The sequence below is a fragment of the Balearica regulorum genome, chromosome 7 (assembly GCF_011004875.1).
Source record: "Balearica regulorum gibbericeps isolate bBalReg1 chromosome 7, bBalReg1.pri, whole genome shotgun sequence".
In the NCBI taxonomy this organism is placed as follows: domain Eukaryota; kingdom Metazoa; phylum Chordata; class Aves; order Gruiformes; family Gruidae; genus Balearica; species Balearica regulorum.
Window position 1 is genome coordinate 11,957,112 of NC_046190.1, and position 17,768 is coordinate 11,974,879.

Below are 17,768 nucleotides of genomic sequence, written 5' to 3' on the forward strand. Positions count from 1 at the left end.
GAGGCTTTCTGGCTATAAAATACCTTGATGCTGCCTCACTCTGTGGGAAGATGTAGACTGTTTTTTGCAGGGCTGTAAACAAAGCAGTGCAACATGTGGCTTTGTCTACATAAGGCGAGGGTGGGGTACGCGGCATTCACAGTAATCTTCCTAATTGCCGTGACTTTTTAAGTCAGTCTCTACCTCTCCAGTGTTTGGCAAATGCTTTGGTTAAAACAAGTCAGTCAGGGCTCAACTTGTATTTCCAGATCATTTCAACCCAGAGTCCTAGGGACCCACTAGAGGGTCCCCTCTGTGTTTGGGGTCCCCAGGATGACTAGGTCTCCACACCCTGGCTCCCAGCCCAGTGTGTAGGAAGGGAGAATGGCCAGAAACAGCAGTAGTTCTCCCAGGATTGTTGTTGCTAGTGCTGTGTATCCTTTGTGCAGAAATCACCAGTGCGCAGACTGGTGTAGTGGGAACATACTGCTGGCAGGGTGTGAGTGCTGCTAATGCCTGTGCCCTGTGTCTGATCTGAAAAGGTAGAAATGAAAATGGCGTGTTCCTAGCTCCAGCACTGCCAGCACAAGGTCTCTGCCACTGGGAGAAGCCAGTTTGCTGAGGTCTGTTGGCTCTCCTGGATCTGGGACACTGAGCTTATTTCATGAAAGAAATACTTCTGAGAGTGGTGATTTGACTCCTCCCTGGGGAGGCCTGTGTGAGCAGAGATTGTGTGTCACCTTTTCAGGCACATCTCCAATTAAATTAATGATAAATTGGTGCCCTGAGGTGGTTTCAGATTAAATGTCTCCAGCAAAGCCAAGCTCGTTTATGAATCAAGGATTTTAAGATGGACCAGAGGAGGTCATGAGAGAAGCTTATTGCTGGGTGCCTGGTTGATTTCCTATCCTAAAGGGGGAAGGGGGAGAAGTTGTCTTTAATTTTATGTAATTCAATTCACTCTAATAAACTCCAGACTAGTTTCTGGGGACAGAAAGAGAGCCACAGAGGAGGCTGTTGCCTCCTTACTGCACTGGGAGTTGACTGAGTGAGGAAATTTGTACACATGCAGTAAAGAGTTCTTTGTGGCTCTTTCCTGCTTTCAAGTGACCTACTCCTTCCCTGGAGACAATCAAACTATTTTTACTTTTGTGGCAGAATTTGCACAGTTCAATGAATGCAGTGCTGGGTTGTGATTTAGGACATATTGGTTCTTTTCCCAGCTGTCCTGCTGGCTGGCCTTACTGCCTTGAGTAACTCATTTCAGCTAATTGGATACCCTGGGGTTTTTATTTGACCCTAAAATCAGGAGTTTGGAGATGCTGAACATCTACTTCCCCTCTTGGCTTTGCCTGGAGTTGTAAGGGATAAAATCATTGTGAAAAAAATCTAAGACTATGTAGTCTGAGTCTGAGATGTTGTAGGCACCCAAATGAGAGGCCTTTTTGGAGTGTTTTAGTCTTGCCTATTGTGTCTCCCTCTTCCCTCAAGTATGAACAGAAGGATTGGAATGAAATGATTGCTTGAAACATTGAAGTCTTCTGGCTGTTGAGAAGTGAACTTTTATTGCATTACAGAGATCAGAAAGGGCAAAGACTACTTTTTTTTTTTTACATGTGTCCTGATCTTTTTTGCTAGTACCTGCTTTCTTCCAAGCCAGCCCTCCTTTAGAAGTTAAACCTCAATTTCTTTGCCCGATGGGAGTGTTTAAACTGCAGTTCTGGTGCCATCTCCTGGCAAAAAGTTAGGATTGTCAGAAAAGAAGCAGGACATGGGACAGCTGAGTGGGAGCTGGACCCACGGCCTGCACCCATGACGACTCATTGCTTGACTGTGTTTTGCTGAGATTATTTTTGGCTTTTTCTGATGTTGCAAAAGATGAACCAGGACTGTGATTCTTGGCGTTCTTATTTTCCAGGGCTTTTCAACCTCCGAGGCTCTGATGTTGAGTACAATCCTGTGTTTTTTGCATACGCCGTCATAGGAATGAACACAATCAGGTGCTTGTATTCCCCTCTTCTGTCCCCCAAGATGCGTTTTTCTGTGGGAGAACTGTTCTAGCAAAGCATTTGTTTTTTTTTTTAAAACGCCTGCACTCGGGCATTTTAATGTCCCTTCTGAGCACTTTTGTCTTCAACATTAATTACTGTCCTCCCCTGATCAGAGCTAGAGAGGCAGCCAAGAGCTCTGCTGCTCTCCTCAGCACCTCGACTGACTTGACGGGTGACCCCTCTGTCTGTCACTCTGAGATAACATGGAGAGCCCTCGGAACCCTGGGTGAAATGTGGGTAAGAGCCAACACTGGCCTGGACATTGGAAAACTTTAATGTCTTTGATGAGTGACTTCAAAACTGCAGGGACTGTATAGAAAAGTTTCAGGGCTGGTTTATGACAGAAGGCTTCTTTCCTGCAACTGCTCTGTATAATGAGCCTCAGCAAGCACAAGTCTTTTAGAGGCGTCTCCAAGCTGTTAGCTAGATGCATCTGAGGTAAAACCTAGCTGGGTGAGTACAGGTTGTATGTGAAGGTTGAGCTGAACTTTCCAATTCAGTGAAAGCAAGAACAATGTGGTAGTTAGAACAACAGTAGCTCTTCCACTTCCAGATGTTGCCCGTAAAAAATAGAGAACGTCCATTATTTGCCTGTTACTCTCTCCTGCTTGAAGTGCAGTGATGGGATCCAGCCATTTTGAATGTATCATATAAACAGAAATGCTATCAATCCTTTCCTCTCAGCAAGGTGGTACATCTTAATTTCAAAGCAGGATTTAAGCTGTGTGAAGGTCAGTGGTTAAAAAAATATAGAACAAAGTATAGCACATAATTAACAAACTCCTTTCTCCATGAAATGTCACCAGAATGGTTTCTCCTTCCCTCCTTTACTCCAACCACTGTCAGATGTGGTCCCACCTATCTGTTCTGTCTGATTTGCTTCTCAGGCTCTTCATTGATGGTGACCGGATGATGGACCCAGCTGTGAGGGAGCACTTACAGCTTAACTCCACCCTAGAGCCTGAGTTTAAAATCCAGGTGATGCCTTACGAATCTATCCTGTCAGAGCTGCAGGCTGTTGGTGCAAGCCTCTCACCCAAGGAGAAAGTATGGCTCAGTGACAAAGCCAGCTATGCTCTGACTGAGGCTATTCCCAAGGTTAGTGGCCCTTGCAAGGGAAAATACTTTTCTTCTCTCTGCTCAGCATCGTCAGGAACGGTGTTAATGAGGGCAGCTGGCCTCAGCTTCCCCTTTGCAAAGCATGATGCAGGCTGGAGTTTATGCGGAAAGGTTCCAGCCGTGCTAAGGTATCGAGGGCTTGTTAATCCTGGGGTTGCTCTTGCTGGAACTGCCCTTCCAACTCACTAAGCCGATTTGCCCAAAGAATTGTCAGCTTAAGATAAGACAAGTATAGTGAGAGAGGGGAGGGAGAGAGGAAGCAGGGTGAACTCGGGTTGCTGTGCCCCGAAGAATAAGAATAAGTCTTATGGGGACCAGCAGTAAGAGCTGGAGACTTGCAGAAACTGAAGCAGGAAGGTTGGGCAGGACTTTTGGGAGGGGACACTGGGCTTGATCAGAGTGTCTGAAGATGGTTCCCCTTATTTATTTCAGTGGCTTGAGGATATCAGGCAATATGTGACGTCTTGTATCGAAGACAGGAGGGACAGGGTGACAGAGTTGTTGCAGCAGGGAACCTTGTGAGGACTTGGATAACCTGCAGGCACTGGTTGTCCATGCAGTGAGTGCATCTGCTGAGGGACAGTTGTAGCATCAGAATAATTTCTGTACAGCTGTACTTGCTGTATCTTACCCTTGTACTTGAACTTGGCTATCTGGGGGTCCTGCAGTCCACCTAATATTCCAATAGTCATGAAAGGAGATACTCGGGGAAGGACACAGCAGCAACTATGGACAAATAAGCCAGTTTCCATGCATCTTGTGTACATCTCTTGTTTGCTAGAGATCACGTTCTCTGGAATGCCATCCAGTTTACAGACATACCCAGTACCTTACAGATACTGTGAGTAAATATGGCTGGGAATCAGGCACCAGTGGGTATTTTCCAGATGATGCCTTGGAAGACCAGACGCACAGAACAGAACCTGTGCCTGTGCTGGGTTACTAAACACTCCAGGTTTCCCACCTCAGAATCACGGGGCTCAGATGAAGGGGTCACTGAAGGAAGAACTAAATGGTAAAAAGTGTTTGGCTGCAAGTCTGCATTCACCCACCACCAGGTTTCTGATATCTCCTACCTGTTTCATGTATGGCATGGTTGTGCTGCAGGTGTGTGTATGATACAGCCCTACCTGGGGCAAGAGCTAACTCATGAGGCCTGAACGCTTTTTCTGTATGCAGGAATTTTAAGAATGGTCTCAGCTTTGTGCCTCCCAAAAGACAAAATCCCAAGAGCAGGGTCAGTTTGTTTATCCCCAGGCTGCCACAGTTTGATACCAGCACAAATCTCTGCTTAAACTCTCCTGCTCTCATGGCCAAAATAGCAGTTAGCTCTGTTACTTGTGCAGTTTAAAAACCAACATGACATACACATGAGCAAGATTGTTTTTTTTTTTTTTTTTTTTTCCCCCTGCCCAGGGGTTAAATCTTGCCAGGGTTAAATCTTCTGACACCATCAATTCATTTCTAGGTGCAAATGGCCTCTTAATACAGAATACTGACATTTTGTCCACTCTTTTGTTCAGGGTAGTAGAAAGCATATAGTCTATGGAGCATTCAGGATAAATTGTTGTTGCTCTTTTGACTTGAAAGTAGAATACCCTTTGCTGTAGTTTGAGTCAATGGACTAGCCCCAGTTTGAGTAAGTTGCTGTAGATGATTTACACAGAGCATCCATATGGAGAAGTACAACAGGTTTAGCCTAGATTAAGGAATGTAATGAGTTGTAGTGACATTATTTACCCCTTTAGCACTGGAAGTTTTGGCTGATACTGAGTCATTACAGTGCTACATGCCCTCTGTATGCAATGGGAGAGTCCCTGCCTCAAGGAGCTATGTGCAATAGAAAGCAGGAGAGGAAGGACTGAAATGTCTGGATTTAAAAAACACTTAGAGAGGCACTGAAAGAGCCAAAGGTTTCCCACTTTGTCATGCTGGGTGTTTTTCTCTAGCTCTACAACACTTTACACCAAGTGAGCAACAGGTCTGGGGTGCTTTGAAGAACCCCAGTGCTGGAAGTCTGCGTACTACCTGTCTCCATCAAAGCCAAATATTGATATTGGCAAAAATTCAGTCCATTATTAAACATGGATCTGCAAACTCTTTATAGATTTGCCTACAGCTGCATGTAAATATGCTTTTCACAGAAGATTAATAGAACCTACAGTATCTGTAAAAGGCAAGCCAATCCAAGAATCTGACTGTTGAGCAGTTTTGTCATGACTCTGATAAAAGGACTTTCCTGACTGTTGTGGTTTAACCCCAGCTGGTAACTAAGCACCACGCAGCTGCTTGCTCACTCCCCCCTGGTGGGATGGGGGAGAGAATCGGAAGAGTAAAAGTGAAAAAACTCGTGGGTTGAGATAAAGACAGTTCAATAGGTAAAGCAAAAGCAAAACAAGGAATTCATTCACCACTTCCCATCAGCAGGCAGGCATTCAGCCATCTGCAGGAAAGTAGGGCTCCATCACGTGTAACGGTTACTTGGAAAGGCAATAGCTATAACTCCGAACATCCCACCCTTTCTTCTTCTTCCCCCAGCTTATATGCTGAGCATGATATCATATGGTATGCAATATCCCTTTGGTCAGTTGGAGTCAGCTGTCCCAACTTTCTGTGCACCCTCGGCCCACTCGCTGGTGGGACAGTATGAGAAGTGGCAAAGGCCTTGACTGTGTAAGCACTGCTCAGCAGTAACTAAAACATCCCTGTGTTATCAACACTGTTTTCAGTACAAATCCAAAACACAACCTCCTACTAGCTGCTGTGAAGAAAATTAACTCTATCCCAGTTAAAACCAGCACACTGACTTTCTTGTGGCTTCTTCAGTACTTCAGTTTCTGCATAATGTAGTGTAATTGTCTCACCATTTTAAAGAATTCGGAAATAGTAAGCCTGTAGAATTTGTGTGAAATTGGTCTTTGCTGAGGGTGTCCCAGGCCTTTCCCATGAATTTGAGTGGTGTTTATTTGTATGCTGATGCACTGAGAATAGGAAAACATGTTGCTTGGGCTGTGATTGTGTAGGTGCTCATCCCATCTCCTGATGGGCAGAGCAGAGAACTGCAGGGCAAAAGACTTCACTTTTGTTCGTTCTGATGCTAAATGTGATGAGGCTTGGGCAAGTTGCCTCAGTTGGTGAATTTCTAAAGACATGCTCAGAACCAGCCAAGCATTCCTGCTAATCTAAGGGCAGCTAATGGGGAAATGCACAGTGATAAGGAATCAGTTGCTAGTTCTTCATGCAGACCCACCCCGTTCAAGCACAGGAAAGCTTTGTCTCAAACTGCTGATGTAAGTTCCTTTCAGAAGTGGACAGCGTGTAACAGCTTTTCAAAGACCTTTCATGTTTCTTGGGCTCTCGATGTGTTTGTCGGAGCTGCTGATCATTAGAAGTGGTGATGCTCAGTGTTGGAGGAGCCAGAGCCTTGGGGGGGGACCCTCCAGGTTCACTTCCAATGCCTGGTACCTGGGCTGGGTACCCTTTGCTCCCTGCTACTTGAGGGTGACAGTGAGATAACAAGGCAAGGTGACTTTTTAGGTCTATTTGCACAGCCTAAGTTCCACCTGAGTCCCTGGGATTGGTGTTTCTTACTGGCTGTTTCTGGGCCTTTAGTATACATCAACAACAGGAAAACCATGGCTCAGATATTGATATATATGGTATTTAGGATATCCAAATCTTCACCCTGCTTCAAGACAAGCTGTTGACCCTTTAGTTCCTTGGATTTCCCTGTGGCTGTTCTTCCTTCAGTCAGGGACTGTTTCTCCTCTTTATTCCCCTGTGCATTTAGCTGACTGCTGGCAACCAGTGTCTCACAGTGCTGAAGGTTGAGAGAGACTGCCAAAGTACAAATTGTGGCCAGGCTGAGTTATTAAACCTGTAGGATTATGTAGTCTGACTAATCTACAAGTAATCCCTGTCCTTCTGCTGCAGGCTTACCGATACCTCACCCCATATACCCCCATCTGCATTGCAAAAGCTGTGAAGAATGCATCGGAAACAGAAGGCATGAGAAGAGCGCATGTAAGTGGAGCCTTGAGAGCCTCCTTGCACATGGCAACAGGTTTGCTTTATGTTTAGGGAAAGAAATGACATTTTCCTTTCAGTTTTAGTGTTTTGGATTAAAAAGCAAATAAGAATTTGGACGGCAGGATAAAAATGGTTTTCTGTCAGACATCTGCTGCTGTTGAAGCAGGTTGTTTTGCTTCTTTAGCATTCCCTGTGAGTGAAGAACAACATTTGCGATAGTGTGAAGAACCAACCTTACTCTGTTGGAAGACTGTGCAGACTTGAGAAGTGTTGTTTAGAGTATGGACCCTCAAAGGGATGCTCTCTCCCCTTTGCCGGTTCTGTTGTCTTTCTCAGTGGAATCTTCAAATTGTTATCGCTGGAATAAACACAGCCTAAAGAACACAGAGAAATTCTTTGACACGTGGTGCAAAACACAGGCCAAGATGTTCAGAAGCAGCCAGTGTCCTCAAAGCGCTCTTTGTGTCATCATCATGACACTCTGGAAATGAGGCTGATTTCCCAGGAAGCTTCATATTCTCAAGCAAAGAAGCTGCCTGTGAAAGAGGTTCATGGTGGGGCTGAAGTTTTCTCTTGTTTATTTCCTGTTAATTTTCAAGCAGCAGTTTTTACAACAGGAGAAATGTGCCAGTTAAAGCAGGGCTGGCAATTCTGGGCTTGCTAGTTTCTTGGGAACTGCTACTTTCTATTTCAATGCTTTTTACTTTCCCCTTTAAGGGGAAGTAAAAATACTTGTACTGAGCAGAGACACTTTGTTACCTGCCACCTGAGGACAAAATTGTGCCTTGCTCTTGTGCTTGTCTCCTGTTTCTTGCCCTTGCATGCTGCAAGCATGTAGAAAAAAGGCAGAAAAATGGGGGTCATCAGGCAAGAGAGAAGCCAGAAGCTGTGTGACAGAGACTGTGTGGTGCCCGTGTGCCCAAAGGGCCTGTTCCCCTGTCGCATCGCCAGATGTGTCATGCGGTCACCTTCCACGATCTGAGATGCAAGATTTTGTGTGTTGAAGCAAGAGAGACTTGAAAGTCACGTGTGGGGTAAAGCCAGGGTTTGCTCAGTTCTTGGTAATTCTTCACAGTAAGATACTTTCCAGCAGTAAACCATTATTAATGTTTATTTAATTGTCCAGATACATTTCCAGTGCTTGTATTAATTACAGGATGCAGAACCTGGAAAGACCTCTTAAATCATCTCTTAGTTTGTGTTTCTGAAACTTGCAGGTGGGATTCTTTTACATCAAAAACCGTTTATACTGAGGCTTGATAAAGCTTTTTTCTTCTCAATTCCCTTTTTGTGTGCCTGTTTTAACATAGATTAAAGATGCTGTTGCCCTCTGTGAGCTCTTTAACTGGCTGGAGAAAGAGGTAGTGTATTAATTTATTTTTTTTCCACTTGGAGATTGTATTGATATGTAAAATTCTTCATTAACATAAACTTTTTTGACAGTCTTTAATAGTGCCTTAGCTAAAAGTGGGGAAACACTTGGGGTTTTTATCTGTTTTTTGGGGGGGGATTTCAATCATGCTTCTATCCAAGGCTGAGTTAATTTTTTTGAAAACATACTACTCCCATGCATTTTACACAGACCGAAGCCAGAGCAGCTGAGAAATTACCTGAACAGCGTTAATACTGTCTTCTAATGGTTTGGTAGTATAAATCATGAAATAATGCCCAGTTTGGTGCAATACTTTGGAATTATTCTAATGATAGTCAGTGTTGTCTGGCAGTATGGACAGATTTGGCGTTTATGAATGGAATGCCCATGTGCAGTGAAAATGGAATAAAGAAATTACTCATGTTTGCTCTGAGTTAGAAGTACGCAGCGGAGGTGCAGAGTGCCAGGTGTTGCACAACTTAGTAAGTTGCTGTGTTCCTTCTGTACTACTGCATATCTGAGTCCATTGACTTTACCTATGGAGATGACTTGATGACTTCCAAAAGATACCTTTTTATATGTCTGAGTACCTCAAGAAATCTGCCTCTGGGGTTATGAGACCTTGCTCTTGCTCCCCTTTGCCTGTTGTCCAGTCATGGGGAAGTTGTGTCACAGATTTTAATTTATCAAATGCCTAAAGTAAAATTTGACATCCTTTGTTTTTTCTGCAACTGCTTCCATTTACGATTTAAAAGCATAAAAAATCTGCTAATACCATGGACAGTTGGAGAGAACTGTTTAAATGTAGCATAACCTGTCTGTGAGGAGATGTTGCCTTGTGAGGTGTTACCTCTGTACATATCTCAGTGAAGTTAACACCACACTAACTGCTCCCTAACCAGTGTTCAGCGATTCTGCTGTAGCTGTTTCTGCTTCCTGCTTCTCACATGCCCTGCACAATATTGCTATATTATATAAACACAATATTGCTATATTATATAAACACAATATTGTGTTTGTCATTACTGAGGAATAAGGACAAAAAACTTGGAAAGAGGCCACTTCAGGATTGAATTTCATAATGCACAGACGAGACCTAGTGCTTAAGCATATAGCATTTTCTTTGCTTGTTGGTGTACTAATTCAACCTATGTTTTTGTCCACTAGGTTCCAAAGGGAACAGTAACAGAAATAATTGCTGCAGACAAAGCAGAAGAGTTTCGCAGGTAAAAAGTAAATCCGCTGTGATGATGTTTTCTGGGTGGTGTTTTATCCTTTGTTTTTATTTGTCCTTTAGAAATCCAGCTGACTCGCAGATATATTTTTACCTGAGGACAAAACATTACTACAGGATTTCTTTGAAAGAGTTGGGGAAGAATTGGGTCTCTTGGGAGATACAAGTCCCAGCCCACTGGATCCTATCCGCTTTCCTTTTGAGATAGCAATGAGGAGTGCTGCAGGTTAGGACGCTTAAATACGAGACAGTTGCTTTCTTGCCACAGAGGAGTTGATGTAAGAGTTAGATTTCCTCCTTTTCTGATGGAGAATAAGCACCACTTGTATTGAGAGATACTCCCATGTGTACATCAACAGAACCTCTAAAAACACCTTTGAGTAAATAAGTAACAAAGAAGAAATTGTTCAGGACATCTCTGGTTGGTGAATTTTCTGCTTTTAAGGCAAGGGTACATATGGAAAGCAGGTTTCCACATGGTTGCGAGGATAGGGCTTGGATCTGTACAATTCTCCTACCCAAGTGTGCTTGCCCAGATGGCTTTCAAGGCTAAGGGCAAGGCTGAGGTCATGTGAAATTGAGGATGGGACACTTCGGGTGCCCCAGGTGCCTGGTGTGCTCCTCTCACTTGTGCTGTAGTAATCACAATCTTTTTTTTCAGCCAACAGAAAGACTTTGTTGAATTGAGTTTTGCTACCATATCAAGCACAGGTCCAAATGGAGCTATCATTCACTACAAGTAAGAGAAACACAGCTTCTTCTTTCATTCTTCAGCAAACATAGTTGGGATGAGCTGTCTAGCTTCTTTGTGGAGTCACAACAGAGTACTCCAGGGAGATGTAGTCGCTGTTGATTGCCGTCTTGCTTTATTCTGCCAGAGCTTCCATGCTTACTAAAGGTCTCTCCCTGCTGGCAGCATGCTATGTACTATGATGCTGAGGGGCCATAGAAAAGGGCTATTTTGGGGGTAGAAGTCTGGGAAGGACAAGTATGAAGTGCAGACTGTTCTGAAATGTGTCCAGGAACAGATGTTGAGGGTTTTTCTGGAAGCAACAAAGCTATTCTCTGTACTGTAGTGGTATTTACTGTAGACAAATACACTTCTCAGCGTGATCTCTGGCTCAGCATGTGTGGGATTTCCAGCACTACTACCAGAAATCAGAGCCGACACATCCAAGCTTGCACTTAATATGGTTTCTGGACTGCAGATGTAGGCTGGAAACCTTTAAACTGTGGAACAAAAAACTTTGTGTTTAACTGAACAGGCCAGTTCCTGAGACCAACAGAACGCTGTCCGTGAACGAGATCTACCTCCTGGATTCAGGAGCACAGTACAAGTGAGTGGGATGAATGATGCTGAACTGCTATGTTTTCCGCTCCCAGTAACCACCTGCAGGGTCAGCTTGCAGCTGCTGTGGCAGGCATGGCAAAGTGTAGTTTTGAGCACAGTGCCGTTTCACAGAGAGCCTGCTCATTGTGTCCCCTCTGGAGGGAGTTTGTGGGATTCTGAATATAGCCAAGTGCATCAGTCAATGGGTGACTGATCCGTGACAGGAGGCCCTGAGCTAGGCTCAGAACAGCAGGCTAGGGCTGCAGACAAGCCTTGTCTGGGGTAGGGGATGAGATCTAAAAGTGCAGTTCCCACCAGAGTCCATTCCCAGTGTGATGGTAGCTGTGCTCTACTAGCTGGTGCTGCATGTTTGTGTCTGTTGCAGCTCTGCTCACCTGGCGCATTGGTGTTAGAGCTGCAGAAAACAGGGAGCAGGCCTGACTGCCCTGATTTAGCCTCAGGCTGCCTACACAGCAGGCTGCGCAGCCAAGTGAGGCACCTGCCCTGCCGGGATGTGGGCAGATTTGGCTGATGTCGAGGTCAGAACAAGGTGGGGCAAAGGAGCAGGACAGCACTGCCCTGAGAGAGACTCAGAGGCAGGGTTTCTCATCCTAGTGGCCTTGGGACTCAGGTGTGGTTTTGGGAAGGCGTCATGTCTGTTGGCTCACTCAGTGCTGTTTTGACAGTACCATTCAGTAGTTTCAGTCTCTGCAGCTGTTTACTGTGGAACCCTGACTCCATGGAAAATGAAAGAAGTGATGTTTTCAACTAGTGTAAATAGATAAGTGGCTTGTTCAGAAAGATACAGAACAGACCTGGCTGCTCCTTTGAGATGAGCTTTGTCTTTAGAGCTATGCCCTTTTTGTTGTGTCAGTCAGGAAGAGCTTTGAAAAAAGAACCATACAGACATCCTTTGATAAGGTTTTTACAAGGAGATCTTTTTTTCCTCCCCTCTGATGGCCTAATTAATGATTTCCTTAGTGCCACTGTGAAAAGCAGCCCTTTGAATACAATGTAAGCTGGACATGAATGGCACTTACTGCAGCATTGTGACAGGGATTCTCCACTTGTCCCCGCTGAGAAGTTAAACCATGAATTCCTTCTGACCATGGCCTGTGCGTGCTGGGTAAAAGGGTAGGCACAGGAGTGAGTGTTTCAAAGGGAACTCATTATTTCAAGAGCCTCTGTGTTTTTTGACAGCAGGCTCAAAATGATATTTGTACAAGGAACTTAGAGCCAGTGTCTGACGTCTCAGGCTGACCCCTATTCAAATGCTGGATAACTTCTAGAAAGCTTAGCACAAGACATCCCGAGGATGAAAGGGATGCTATGCCCCTTTACACTTCCCTTTCCTGAGCTCGTAGCTGTCATTTGTGCATCAGTATATATTTTTAAGCTGCTAATGAATCATCTTCCATACAAATAGTATAAATTTGGCCTTCTTTGTTCTGTTCTCAATGGGCAGGTACCAGTTGCTAAACCTCAAACTAGCATGATTCTTATGAACAGTTTAGATTCCAGTTAGTGAGGAGCTTTGGGATGCTTGTGGATGAAAGATAACATTTTGAATTGTAAATCATTATTACTACATCTGGAACATGTGTGTTCAGGAACTTTTGAGATTAGGAACTGTTACATCATCAGTCTCGTGTAGCACAGAGCAGATGAGTTTACACAATTATGAGTTTGGTTGGTTTGTTGCAGTGTGACTGGGTTTTCTGTGCATTCTCACTTTGATCTTTCTTTTTCTGCTATCCCTTTGCTTCCTGCATCTTTGCCTCTGGAAGAGATGGTACAACAGATGTGACCAGGACAATGCATTTTGGCACACCATCAGCTTATGAAAAGGTAAGTTGGCATCCCAGTGTAGTTTGCAATCTGACCCTTATTATTAGAGATACTTAAACAAATTAGTAATGTGCCCTATTGTTATGTAGTCAATGCTCTATCAAGCATTGCTCTATCAAGTATCATTTATTTGATAATATGTGACAGCATTTTGATAAAGACTGAAAAGAAGGCTGTCAGACTTCGGGCTTCCAAAATATAAACTAAGCGATTTAGAGAATGACACCTTTCTGTCTTAAAATGCACATCTCTCATCTGCGAAGTGACACATCTCCTCTAAGAAATAATAAATTCAGCGGGCTGAGGATAAACATTACTGGCTTGTCCAATATGGGAAGTAGGGGGGTTTAATTTAGTGCAAAGCTTAGTGTCTAATGCAAGACTGCAGTGGTGGTTTGTGTCTAGTGTACCATATCAAAGATAAGTCCAGACTTAACTAAGAAGGTCTGTGTTGGAAATTCAGCAATATAATTCTGTTTATTTTAAATTGCTTCTTTAATTAAAACTAATTTCATCATTATAGTTCACTCAGTGATGAAAGTATGCTGTAGGGTATGCTCAGGAAGTAAAACTGCAGCCACAAAGAAAATCAGTCATGTAGGTCAGGTGAATCCTGCTGCTAAACCTGCAGTCTGAGTTTGTGACACACTCTCCATAATTAGCAAAGAAGGATCTTCAGAGTAATTTAAACTCTTTATGCTCATGGTTTGCTTTGGTATTGCCAGCCATAGGAGACCATGAGCAAGTCTTTTCAGATCCTCCTCAGTTTGTTACAAGATGCAGACTTTCTTTCCATTCCTGGGGAAAACAAAGTTTTGCCTCTCCCTGTTTACTTATGGCTCACATTTCCTTGACAGGAATGCTTCACCTATGTCCTGAAGGGACATATAGCTGTGAGTGCAGCCATCTTCCCAAATGGAACCAAAGGTAGGTTGGTAAGTTGGAGTGTTTGACCTCTGAAGAACTATTAAGTGGTCTGAGAGCAACATTATGGTTGACAGGTCCAGGTGTGTTAGGCAGATGTTGACGTAACTGTCTGTGTCTGTTTCCATCACAACATTTTGGATCCTGGATTACTGATGCCTTCTCTCTTGGCATCAACCAGTGCTGAAAATTCTGAAGGGGGGAATCTGAAGGGTGAAATGCTCTGGTTCTAGGGTGGTTGTGACTTTCATCAGTCAATGGCTCTCTGACACATCTGGCCTTTCTGTGCTTGGAGGTTGTCTTTATGCTTTACTCATGGCCCTGTCAAAGTGAAAGGTCACTTTACAGCTTCAAAAGGACTGGCTAATTCTCTTCCAGTTAATGTGGAATCTCTTTTTTTCAGTGAGCAGCATGGGAAAATGACACACAAAGGAGCTGTTTTGATTTTGTGGAGGAGAAGCTGTGACATACATTCACCCCTGGTGAATTTGTTGCAGAACTATTTTCTCCCTGATCAGACACCATACACAAAGATGCCTCTTTTTAGAGTTTTCTCCAGTTTGCATTCTTGGGTAGGTGAGGAAAAAGCAGCTATGTAGTGGTACGAGAAACCCCAACTGAAACTGGAGAGTGTCTGAACTTGAACATATGGGCTTGGTGTTGACATGCAGGCAACAGAAATTCTCTGCATTCTGGTTGAAGCAATCTGAAATGTCTGGCTATCCAGGCAAGAAATCTGGCTGATGAGTTCACCACATGCAATTGGCAGGTCTTCTACTTTGAGTTCACTTAGTGCAGCTACCTTTAAGAAAGATTTTGAATTCTCCATGGGACATCTAACCACCAGATTATTTCCTGAAAACCCCGGTAGAGCAAGCAGCAGTGCAATGTTTCTGTTACAGACCATCTTCTGAAGAGCTGTGTAAGAGGAGAGAGAGAGGGGCTCTTCAGTTGAGAAAGGGCTTGAATGTCAGACTTGCCAAATCTGCCCTGTAACTTCTAACAAACCAATGCCTTGTTTTCTTTGGTTGTTGGTGGGTTTTTTGAGGGGGTGGTGGTGGGGTTTTTTGGTTGGTTGGTTGGGGTTTTTTTGCATGTTTTCCAGGTTTGAGCCTTCAGTGTGATTATCAGCATCGCTGAGGGAGCCTGATTTGATCATGTTCTCTCTCCATGTCTGTCTCTTCCCCTTGGCCTGCAGGTCACCTTCTAGATTCCTTTGCCCGCTCTGCCTTGTGGGACTGTGGTTTGGATTACCTGCACGGGACAGGACATGGAGTTGGCTCTTTCCTAAATGTACATGAGGGTCCTTGTGGCATTAGCTACAAAACCTTTGCAGATGAGCCCTTGGAGGCTGGCATGATCGTTTCTGATGGTATTTAGCCCTGGTGCTTTTCTCTGGTTACTGGGGGAGGGACCAAGCTCTTTAAGATGCAGAGGGAATAAATCTTGACAATGGTGTAAAGGAAAGGTGGGATCATAAGCTCTGATCCTACCTTCTCTGTTATTTTGTCATTTAAGTTCTCTTGGTAAAGACCATCTGACTTTAGCTCTTCCACCTTCCATAAAGCATCTCTGCAGTCAGGTGCTGCAGGCCTGCTTCCTGCTCTCTACAGTGCAAACCTCAGCAGAGCTGTGCCGCTGACCAGCCCAGCTCTGGCACACTGCCTCCTGTGCTACAGTGGAGAGCTGGCTACAGTACAAGGTGGACACCAAGCTTTCAGCAGCTAATCCTATATTTGCTGTGGGCTATTTGAGGCAGCTGCTAAATCTTTACATCCCTTATTCTTCCAGTAGTAAATTAACAGCCTGCTGGGGTTTGCTGAGAGACTTATGTTCCTTCAGGGCTGCAAAGTCCTCTCAGGGAGTCAGGGGAGCACTCTCTAAAATAAGTGTTTTGGGGACGGGGTTACCCACCTGCCTTTTATAAAGACATTAATATTTTCAGAGTTTCTGGTATTTGGAACACATGTACTCTGTGGTCCCTCTTGTCTTGGAAGGAGACTCTCTGAGCTGGACGGCTGTCTGTCTTGTCTCTCCTGTCTTTTGAGAACTTTTGTTGTCACCTTGCTCGGGGCTTCTGTGCAGATTAAGCAGAGTCAGAAATTTGTTTGCCTCTGTGGGTGCCTGATGTCAAGATTGCTTAGTGATTTCAGTGGACTAGTGCCATGGAGGCTAAGTTTGGCCATAGGGAGTAAGTATTTGCACAGTGCAGCTATATGGCGTAGTTAATTACTGTCTCTTTCTGCAGAGCCTGGGTATTACGAAGATGGGTCCTTTGGGATCCGAATAGAAAATGTTGTCCTTGTGATCCCTGCTGAAACGAAGGTGAATAATTTGCTCAAGATCTATCTTTCTCTGTGACTTACTAGTTGTAAAACTTAAAGTACTGGAATTTGAGGTGGGACTGTATTGCAGACAGTGGAATCCTACTCAAGGCTCCTGGTCTCCAAAACCCCACTTTGGTGAAGACTGATTCTAAGTCTCCCTTGCTAATGGGGGCACAGAAGACAGTTCTGCTTCTGCAGAGTCTCCATAGGTTGAAATGTCTATGTGAGAGTTGTTTTAAAATGTTTTCTGTCTGGATGTCAAAGATCAGAAGCATCTTTATTCAGCCCCTTGGAGTCATTGCTGTAGAGTAGGTTGATCTTTTCAAGTCGGGATTTTCCTCTCTGATAGAGAGTCCTCAGTGGCAGCAGAAACAGATTTTGACATTATAATTGCCAGTCTGGCTGGATTATGCTTTTAGAAATGCCAAACTGAAAATGACCATATAGTCATCAAGTCCTGTACAATTGTGAGCTGGGACATGGCCTTTAAAAAGTGACTGTTGAAAGAAATAACTAAGGCTTGTATTGAGATTCTTTGCTTGAGCTATAAGAAAAATGTTATTGTAAGTTGCTATCCTCTCATCTGAGTGTTACACGGGTTGTTCTGTAGTGATGACATGAACTGAGGAGTAAGTGTGATCTGGCTAGAGCTGTTTCTAAAAATTTACAACTCCGTTTGTCTTTCTGCTGCAGTACAATTTCAAAAACAGAGGGAGCCTGACTTTTGAACCCTTAACCCTGGTTCCAATCCAGACGAAAATGATTGATGTTAATTTGCTAACACAAAAAGAGGTAAGCGAAACAGTAGGTTTGCATTGCCTTCTTTGCACTAGAACCAGCTTGTTCTGTTCTGTTACAAGAACCACTGGCCTGTGTTCCATTTCATAGATCCACAGAGTAATCCTGAGCAATCTGACTTAATTTTAAACTTGATCCAGCTCTGAGTGGGAGGGTGGACTAGACAAACTCTCCAGAGGTCCTTCCAGTCTAAATTACTCTATGATGAAGGCAGCAAGGACCCCTCCAATGATATTGTTTTGGTAGTTCTCTTGATATCATATTTGCCACTGTCATCTCTTTTCTTTTCGTACTCCCGCCTTGATTTGTTTCTGTCAGACTATCATGCTGTCTCCCCGGACTAATGACCATCCCATGTTGTTGTCTGTATCTACTTGTGACCAGTTCCCTTCAGCCGCACGACATTCTGCAGTACATATGGACTCTGAGCAGACATCAGTGATACCTGCTCAGCAGCATTTATTTCCTGAATAGCTTCGTACTCTAAACTTTCTGTTTAGGTCTCCCACTGCCTTCACTATGGTGTGTTTCTTCCTGTTTTTCCACCATACTCTTTATTTTGCCTCAACCCATCCTCTTTTTCTGAATGACAATCCTATTTGCATTTCCTTTTTCTGAAGAGGACTGTGCAGAGTACCAAGATCTGCCGTAAGGTTGCCTGTTCAGATCAATAGGGCATCTTGCGTCTCAGGACTGCATTGTTCAGTTACAAATTTGCAAAGTTATTTGCTAGACTGTGCCAAGGTAGCTAACCTGA

At 44.0% G+C, this 17,768-nt stretch overlaps 1 protein-coding gene across 3 annotated transcripts in view; it reads left to right on the forward strand.

Moving 5' to 3' along the window:
- The window catches only part of XPNPEP1 (X-prolyl aminopeptidase 1), a 33,150-nt gene that overhangs the window by 14,538 nt on the left and 844 nt on the right, over positions 1 to 17,768 (forward strand). For all 3 annotated transcript variants that reach the window (XM_075757973.1, XM_075757975.1, XM_075757974.1), the window contains 12 exons: positions 1,898 to 1,979; positions 2,918 to 3,128; positions 7,083 to 7,172; positions 8,489 to 8,539; positions 9,718 to 9,776; positions 10,446 to 10,523; positions 11,050 to 11,121; positions 12,902 to 12,962; positions 13,820 to 13,889; positions 15,085 to 15,258; positions 16,135 to 16,211; positions 16,907 to 17,005. In XM_075757973.1, coding sequence (XP_075614088.1) covers positions 1,898 to 1,979; positions 2,918 to 3,128; positions 7,083 to 7,172; positions 8,489 to 8,539; positions 9,718 to 9,776; positions 10,446 to 10,523; positions 11,050 to 11,121; positions 12,902 to 12,962; positions 13,820 to 13,889; positions 15,085 to 15,258; positions 16,135 to 16,211; positions 16,907 to 17,005 — 1,124 coding nt within the window. The remainder of the gene's footprint in view (positions 1 to 1,897; positions 1,980 to 2,917; positions 3,129 to 7,082; positions 7,173 to 8,488; positions 8,540 to 9,717; positions 9,777 to 10,445; positions 10,524 to 11,049; positions 11,122 to 12,901; positions 12,963 to 13,819; positions 13,890 to 15,084; positions 15,259 to 16,134; positions 16,212 to 16,906; positions 17,006 to 17,768) is intronic.